This window comes from Charadrius vociferus, unplaced genomic scaffold (assembly GCF_000708025.1).
Source record: "Charadrius vociferus isolate BGI_N301 unplaced genomic scaffold, ASM70802v2 scaffold835, whole genome shotgun sequence".
Classification (NCBI taxonomy): Eukaryota; Metazoa; Chordata; class Aves; order Charadriiformes; family Charadriidae; genus Charadrius; species Charadrius vociferus.
In genome coordinates, this window is record NW_009648449.1 from 65,596 (window position 1) to 75,041 (window position 9,446).

Consider the following 9,446-nt stretch of genomic DNA (forward strand, 5'->3'; position numbering starts at 1 on the left):
GGGGGGTGGCGGACGACGACGACGACATGGGACGGTGACGACAGTGTAGAGTCACACGGCTGTAGGAGCTGGGGATGGAGAGAGACCTGCCTCATGCAAAGCCCCCCCTCTGGTGTTACTGCTTGCTTTAGCAGAAAGGCTAAGAAAGGGCTCTGAAAAGTATTTTTATTTAAAAAGCAAGAAAAACGCCACACTTATTAAAAAACCAAACCAAAACAAAACCAATGTCTTTTCAGCTTTCCTTCTTCCCCCACCTTTTTTTTAAAAAAAAGCAAAAAACAACCCCCCCCCCCATGGGGTGACAAGGTGGAACTACTGAGCTTCAGCCTTGCTTAGTAGGTAAGGAAGTTTCTTCTGCCTTCACGGTTTCAGTCTTTGCTTTTCCTCATTTTCTCATAAATGTAATACCGGCAAGGAGGATTCTCCATGCCTTGGTTTATGTGGCTGCATGAGTTTTAGTATTGGGATGCTTTTTGCTGTCTCCTCATTTGTTTTGGTACACTGATGTGGGAGGTTTATGTATTGGCTAAAATACATAATGTACATTGTATTATGTACTGGCTAAAAAAGCAACCTTTTCATTCTGAGTTGTTAAGTTACATTTGTTAGGGTATTTTTATCCCGACTGTTTACACATCCAGCTGGAAATAACATGTCTTGCCTTCCTCCCTCCCCTCCATTCCCCCATTTATAAGCTCACTTGACATAATGACCAGCGGTTAAAAAACAAAGTTAGTGGTGTTGTGAGACCCTCTACAGTATGCCTCAGTGCAAAAACCCCTCAGTTTTTCATTGTGCATAACAAATGCACATGCAGGTGTGTGCGTGACAAAAGGGCTGAGCAGATGTATAAAGAGTACTGTAGCTTTATACCACTTCACACAGCCTGTAAAACCTTCTATAGAGAGTGATGTATTTTCTAACTAATAATTAGGTTATGAGCTGCCATTAAGTAGTTATTTATGTTTGAGAATTACTTCTACTGTCGATAGTTGTGCTCATATTTCTATATGAAAAAGATTAAGACCACGGTACAACCTTCTTAGGCACACTGAAACAACAAATCAAATATCACAATGTATTTTAAATGTTATTTAATACCTTAAAAGTTTGAAAAAATGACAGGAAGAAAGGGGTAGGTTTTTGTAAGCAGCAAAGACTATGCATAAATGTGTCACTGTAAGCAGAAAGGGAATTGGTGGGGAAACATCAGATTTGAAGTATACATGTAAGTTTTGTTGAAGATCTGGGGTACAAGTAGTATAACATTTTCCTTTTTGTTTTTAAAGCATTTTATAAAACTCCTTATAAGAGCACGTGGAATACACTACTCAAAGAAGCGGTAGAGCAGTTTGGTCTATTGCAGAATTATGGTTCGACTCACAATTCACTTAATTGCTAAAAGCGTCAGTCACAAGAATCGCAATGAAGAGGACTTTGGACAGTATCTGCGAAAAATAACTCACCTGAATTTATCAGATAAAAATATAGATGCAATTGTAAGATTAATTTTTCTTTATTCCTTTTAACCTGGCTACTCAAATGTTTTGCAGTTATTGTTATGAAGAGTTGTTTATCATTGGGGAGACAAACAAGCAAAGCCAAGTTTCTATTTTATAACAGCTATATTTTGTTTTAACCTTTATTGACTTGCAATTAAGCCTTAATAATACATCTGTTTGGAAACACACTTCAGCATTCATGGCTGTTGTTGTGTGGAACACTGCTTGTACACAGAAGCGTTTAAATGGATTTTAAATGCATGTGCATTTGAAATGTGAAAATAATCTTTCAGCTGGAACTTTTCATATAAAACATCAAAGCAGGTGACCGTAACTCCAACAGTCTGCAGTTTTTCTTATTAATCAACTCAACACTTTTTTCTTTATGTGGCAAAAATCTTGTTGAAGTATTTTACTTACCTGACACTCTGGAAATAGATATCATCCGTGTAGCAGACAAGAAGGATATTATCAGTGCACTAACTGTATTTGCCATTAATTAATTAAAATAGAAAATCCATGGAAGCAATTACACGAGAGATGAACTGAAGTGTTAAAGTGCAGTATTTTTTTGCAGTATTTCACAGAACTATTATAGAAATATGCAGCTCTCAAAAAAAAAAAAAGAATCAAAACTATTTGCTATTTGGATTATTTCATAAAGTTGCTGTATTGTAAAGGAGCTTTCAGCAAGTCACCAGAATGGAAATGATAACTCCACTTGCTTACCTCTTTATCCACTTCAGAAAGAGAATATTTCAAATTAATCATTTAGACCTGACACTTTTCCTATAGAATATAGCCAGGCTGTTGTCTTTGCATCAGTAGGTGTAGGGTTTTGAAACAGCAGTGCTCTAGCCCTATAGAAATCTACCTATAGATTTTAGGCCTGAGGTTAAAATACAAAGTTCCTGTTTTAAGCAACAGTTTGGTTTTTGTATTTATTGATGGTTACCTTTATAAAAATGCAAACTGTGGAATAGAAGATGGTGTATGGAACTAGTAATTTTGCAGATCAGATTTTTTTTTTTTTTAAGGCAGTGGTAATGATATTACATACTATTAAGTGCAATACTTATTTTATTCCTGTTAATGCCATATTTTTTCTAGTCTTGGGAATTTTACAAGGAATTGTTAACTCGCAGCACAATCTTTTCAATCTATCTGTGATTTATTCCTTCGATTTCAGAGGAAGTCTGAGAAAAGAAAGGGGAGTTCAGGAACAGGATATAAGCCAAGTGAAGTTAACAAATTTGGACTAGGGTAATGGCTTTTTCAAATTAGTCGGGTTAAAATCTACATATTTTTTTTTAAATTGCTCCCTCGGGCTTATTCATTTAAAAAATAATCCATGACCTTTTCATTTTCAAAGATGAAACCTGCAAACTGAACCCAGTCCTCCTTCCTTTGAGTTTAATAATAGGAAATTTATACAGGTTTCAGTAAGTCCCGAGTTAATTCAAATCCCTTCAAGATACTGAGCACATTTTGAAACTGCTGAACGCTGAACTCAATTGAGGTGTGTGGTGGATTTCTGCTTTAAAAGTGTCATTTCAGTCAAGAAGATTAAATAGCTTGTTTATTCAGCCCACTCCTAGGAATGTGCATGGCCATAGCGAGTTACTAGTTTGGTCTGTCCATCTGATTAGGACTGGTTCGTCAGATGCCATAGAGAAGTTTTACAGAAACCCTCATAAGAACATGTGACCTTTTAGTTATTTAAGAAGAATATATTCAAAGAAACTTGACATCTAAGTGGAATGGTAGACTAGGAAGCGTATTAAAATACAATAAGTGCAAGTTTTTGTGTGAGCCAGTATTCCTTTCCCAAAGTCGGTTTCTGTTACATCACTGAGGTTTGATGGAGACAACTACACTAACAACTGTGCTTTTCTGAAATCCCCCTGATGAAGGCAGGGAAGGGAATGACGTCACACAGGGTGTGATGTACCTGCAGCTGATGGCTGTAGCCCTCAGCTTATTTGCAGCAGAACAGTAATGATAGATTGCAGTCTTAAATCTGTGCAGATGATTACTGACGCAGTTTTTCTAGGAAAAATAGTTGTTAAAAGTGTTTGTTAAAGGTGAAAATGTATAAATCATGCAGCAGAACTTAAATATGCAAACAATCAACAGCTTCCAGAAGCAGGCAGTGAGTGAACTCTATGTATCAATTATTTGTTATTGTTTATTTCAGGGTGATCTCGCTTTGTGTAAAAATCTTAGAGTTCTGTATTTATATGATAACCAAATCAGTCAAATCCAGAACTTGGACTTTGCTTCAAATATAACACACCTTTACCTTCAGAATAATTGTATTACATGTATAGAAAATCTCTCATCGCTGAAAAACCTTGAGAAACTGTAAGTTGAAAATCATTTATTTATTTTAATAGTAATACCATAATTATTACACCAAGAAATTAAAGAATTATGTAGCCAGTAATGTCCTTTCAGCTCTTAAATGTTGCTTTTCAAATAAAAGTAGTTATTTAAGATTTTTTTAAGTGTTTCATGATAGAAGTAAAATGATGGCATATCATTTTAACATTTTCATTTAAATTATGTTCCTTTTTCAGCCATTTAGTAATAGTAGCAATATATAAAACCCCTAAAAACTTTGGATCTGTTAGCTGTATTTTCTACTCTCATGCTAGGTTATTTACTTTTTCTATTCTAATTTCCAAGCATTATTCAATAATATGTAAAATATTTAATTTTTGTAATATATTGAGGCCTTGTGTTAGCTTTTGCTTTCAAAGGATATCTGTTTTGTGTTCTATTCTACAGGTATTTGGGGGGCAACTTCATCACTGTAGTAGAGGGTTTGGATAAATTAGAAGAAATAAGGGAGCTACATATTGAAAGTCAACACCTACCTCTTGGCGAAAAGCTTCTGTTTGATCCAAGATCCCTTAGGTCCCTAGCAGTAAGTACATTCTGAGAATTTCAATAAACTATTAATCAGTATATCAGTATTTCTAAGGGATGTGATTAGCACTTGATCACTGTGTGTTTTCCTTTTCTTCCAATTGGTGCAATTCTTTCAAATTCTACCAATCCCAATTCTCATATAAGCAAGGACTCCAGATTCTACTGCTTCATTTATTTTTCTGTGAAGGATGGAAATGGAAATGAGAATAAAGAGAGAGAGGAAGTAAGGAAATGCGTGGATGCCCTATACCAACAAAATGTAAATAAATAAACTAAAAAAAGGGTAGGAATTTATCACAGTTATCTTAGTCTACTTACTTTGTAGGGAATTCCTTTACTGAAACTTCTCTGATTTGATTGTTACATTAGTTTGTTTACTGCCTCCTGTATTTCTATAGAGAATGCAATGGCAAAAGGTGCAAACAGCTTTTTTTGCTGGATATTAAGAGCAACACAATCAAAAGTATTCAGTTTTAGTTCTGCAATTTTTCTCTGTTGTGGTATGTCAAGATTTCAGGAAAGTCATCTTTTGAAGTTTTCTTTCAACAGGTTAATTTCTCAGTAAACATCAAATGTATTGTTGAAGTGGTTAAAAATATAGACTTTGTTTACTAACAGATGTAGTCCTATACTAAAAAAAAAAAATCATCTTGCTGTATCTCCCAAAGTGTAGTCAGGGTTTGATGAGCTTTTTTTGTGACGATGGACTTTTCAGTTAGTTCTTTTGTTTATGTGTATATCATAAACATTTGACGTAGATCTAATTCTTGCTGTCTTGAGATTAAGTAATCCGTGATATGTATTCCCATTTTCCTTTAATAGAAATGAGCCATTCCTGTGAGAACACTTTTACTTTGTTATATAGCTATAATCATCCCAGGATAACTCATATACTTTGGTGTTTTTTAGCAAGCTGCCTAGAGCCACTAGCATTTTGTTTTTCGTGGCTTTCTCATGGTCTTTTGTTATTGTGGGGGTTTTTTTTGTTTTGTATTTTAAGAAACACTTTGCACTCTTGACCATCTAACAACTTTGCAGAAGCTACATGTAAAAGCATTCTGTTTTTATCTTTTGAGTGCCAAGTTTTTTGTCCCTCTTTAAGACATCACTTCTGACTTCATCTTCTTCTGGTTTTGGCTCTTAATGCTGTCAGAGATAAAAGAGCCAAAAACATAGGGCTATATAGCTTCCAGTGTACCACAAGCAAATGTTTTGATGATGATGACATCATGAATCTTTTGACTGAAGATATTAAGTTTATGCACTGTGTGTATCAGGATAATACTGGTAATTTCTGCCTCCAATGTAGATCTGGCTCAGATTTTAGAAGGGGGTTATATTTCTTGTGTATACTGCTGAAATAGACATTTTCTAACTAATGGTAAATCCCTTATCAGGTATAATTCTAAATTTACTGGATTGGGTGCCCTTTTTCATCTTCTAGAGATATAGGCTTCTTTTTCCTTTTACATGAAACAACATTAAGTATTTCCTAAGATAAACACCTGAAACACATTTACTTTTTATCTAGAATGTAAGGATCTCTCTAACTAGTGTGTTACAAAAGGCAAAGTGCATTATGTGACTCACTAGTGTTGCAAAAAGGGGGCAAGGAATAGCGGTATGTATACCGAGAGATTTGTAGGATTAAGCCTGAAAGAAAAACAGCATAGTCCAGCTGTTAAATGAGACTATGTGGTTATCAGATATGGATTTCGGCTCTATGCAGTTCAGATGTAACCTTGGAAAAGGCAGTCATTTTCTGTGTTTCGTACTTCAAATGCAGTGTTAGTAGCACTTGCAGAACTCTAAGGCATTTGAACATTTTTAGAGACAATAAAAAATTCTGTATTTACTAAGAATTCCTGAAATAACTGAGAAATAAATAGTCTTACTTTGGTTTGACTTCAAAACCAAAATAAACATCATTTTAGGAGAAGAGGAAAAATGTGTGAGGTGCGTGGTCATTGTATTTGCATGTTTCTGCTTCATATGCTTTTTCTTCCTTTAAGAGAATTTCTCTAGGGATTTACAACTTGACTCATGCATGGCATGAAAAAAATAATTTTCTTTTTCTGCTTTTCTTCCTCCAGAAATCTTTGTCTGTGTTGAATATCAGCAATAACAACATTGATGAATTGGAAGAACTGGCAGTTTTGGAAAATCTTTCTTATCTTATAGCAGTTGACAATCAGCTTCAGCATATGAAGGTATTAAAATAAATATTTGTTCTATTTAGTATGGGTGATAAGAAATTAGTCAAATTCATCTTTACCACTAAATAGATGAGTAAAAATAAACTTTACTTCTACAGGTACTGAACCTCTGACTTTCCAAGCATGCTGTCTTTTCTCATCCAAAAATCTTGTTGAGGTTAAAAATGGAGAACCGTTTATCTAGGATGTCCAAATGTCCTTTAATCCTACGTAAAGTGGCAATTGTGCATGCATCTATCAACTGAGTAGTAAATGCATGGAAGTTATAACTATAATATAATATGTCCAAAATGTAGAGTTCGGTGTATGTTTTGGACATCTGAGTGACTATGAGTGGATTAATTGCAAAGATGACGTGGCCATTGTTTGTTAATTAACTTGTAATATTTTACCATATTACTTAATTCTTTATTTTAACATAAGTAAAAGCTACTTCTTGGATATCAGATCATCAGGCTGATTTTGCAGCCATTCTAATATCAAAATGACTTTTTGGTTATTGTTGCTGGAGTACCATAAGAAGTATTTGTCTATTATACATTGAATATCTTTCATAAATTTCCGCTAAGGAAAGACATGTCTTCATAAGCAAGACCTCTAACTTCCACAGTAGCAACTAAAACAAATGAAATAAAAGTATTTTTGCTCTTCCTTTTGCAGCAGTGAATGTGGTTCAAACAGAATGTTCTACACTTAAAATTTCTAGCTTATCTTCTCAAAAAGGAACAGGAGTATTGGCCTTGTCACTTCTCATTATTTTTATAAATTATGATGTCTTTTACTTCTTGACATAAAGAGCAGTTAAAAAAATAATTTTAGTGTCATGTTAGTAACTGAATATCAAATTGAAGTTGAACAGTATGCTGACACCATCATTGCATGGAGGAGGCATGGAACAAGCTTTATAAATGACTTAATAAACACTGGTTTAATTTAATATAAACCATAGGCATTTGTGTTCTTCTTTTTTTAAATTCATATTTTTATTAATAAATAGTAAAATGAGTTGGCTTAAATCGTAACCCAAATCACCAAGACAAAGCCTTGATTAAAATAAACTTTTTCATTACTGGTTTTCATATACATTCTCTTTCCTTAGAAAAGTTAACTTTCATTGGTTAGTAATTATTAAAATAACTATTCTTATTATTTCTTAGAACACTAAATATCTTTTGCATTAAATTTGGCAGTTCTGTTTACTAATGAGGAGATTTCAGTATTTTGTGTGCATAATCTATCAGTGATCTAGGTCGATATACTTTATTTGGACTCTCAATTTTTTACATTTTTATATTAAGAAAAGTTGAATGATGCATTTCTTTTTTAATAGAGGATTATTAATGTATTGTATTTCAAGCTGTGTTTCTGGCTGGCAGTTGTGACTGAATTCATATCAAAATACAATTTATATAGGCTTTTGCTGGGTAATGAAAACCATATTGAATGTGTTGGTTACATCAAAATAACAGTAAGCTTTTTTAAGTAAGTAGTCTCTCCAAAGCTGCCCTTTTGAAAAGGATTCCTTTTCTAAATAAAACATATTACAGTAACTTTTTTTTATTGTCTTTTTTCTTTCTTATAAATGCAAAAGACCTCAGTTGTGATGATCTTAAAAGAAGATTGTCTTAGCCAAAGAACCAATTATTTTTAAGAATGAGGATGCCAGTTCAGAGACAGTGTTTTCAGTGTCTCAGAGGAAAAACCAGTATCTTCTGAAACAGAATTAAGGAGAGGACAAAAAGACTGCATGACTCAGTGACTGTGTATACAATATTTAATCATCGTTACATTTCATTATTTCATCATCAGGAAGACCAGAGTTAATATTTATCCAAATCAATTAGACATTTAGATTTCCATGTTACAGAGTAACAGCTTTTGAAAATTTATGTGGTTCGCATTTGAGTTAGCTGCTTCTGCTGCTGTCAGTTACACTTGGATCAAGCTCCCATAAATTTTGAAAGTGACTGTTCTGTGTGTTTTCTAAACAATCGCCAAGTTTTGAAAATGTGGAGCAGATAGGGTATTTCTATTCATATCTTTACAGACCTGTAAAATTAATGTCCATATTGAATGTGTCTAACATATTGTGTAATGCACCTTTCCAGCTACAGTTACTGTGTTTTAGAGATTACATTTTCGTAGGCTCTACTTATCACTAAAACTTAAATTAAAAACCCCAACAAACTGTTGAAAAAGCAGCAGGTCTTGCGAAGTATAAAAAATAAAGTCAGTTTTAGCTCTATTTAAGAGGCTTTAACTTACAGCGAACATCTAGCAGGAGAACAATCTTATACATCCACTAACTATTAAAAAAAAAAATAGCTGAGGGAAGTCTTGAGTATGTTTCACGTTTTTTGCAACCCTGAATTTCATGATTCCATGGCTTACATTATTCTACAACTGTGATACCTGAAAAGATTTTAGGGAGTATACAATTGTACTACATATACTTAATTGCTTCTGCTGACTGAACTTGTTACATGCAGCAAAGGCTCTTTCATTCCCATGCAAGCTTCTGCCATTCTCCTCCCTCTTGCCCCTCCATTTTCAAAGCTCTGATGTATACCTCTTATTCATGCCAAAAGTTATATATCCTCTGTTTTCCCATTCCTGAATCCTCATCACTGCCACCAAGAACATCCCCAGGAACATCTGGCATTGATCAGAGACTGTGGCAGTGCCACATGACAGAGGAGTGTCAGAGAGCTCTGTACCCAGCTCTGCTTCACCAGGTGGGAAGAGAAGCTACAGAGGAGCCATCCACATCTGAGAGGGGCTGGTCAACAGCAGT

At 34.3% G+C, this 9,446-nt stretch overlaps 1 protein-coding gene across 1 annotated transcript in view; it reads left to right on the forward strand.

Moving 5' to 3' along the window:
• Positions 1–1,328: 1,328 nt before the first annotated feature.
• PPP1R42 (protein phosphatase 1, regulatory subunit 42) overlaps positions 1,329–9,446 on the forward strand; it is a 14,134-nt gene continuing 6,016 nt past the window's right edge. The window contains exons 1-4 of the mRNA XM_009885566.1: positions 1,329–1,499; positions 3,700–3,866; positions 4,293–4,431; positions 6,530–6,646. Of these exons, the coding sequence (XP_009883868.1) occupies positions 1,371–1,499; positions 3,700–3,866; positions 4,293–4,431; positions 6,530–6,646 (552 nt within the window). The 5' untranslated portion in view covers positions 1,329–1,370. The remainder of the gene's footprint in view (positions 1,500–3,699; positions 3,867–4,292; positions 4,432–6,529; positions 6,647–9,446) is intronic.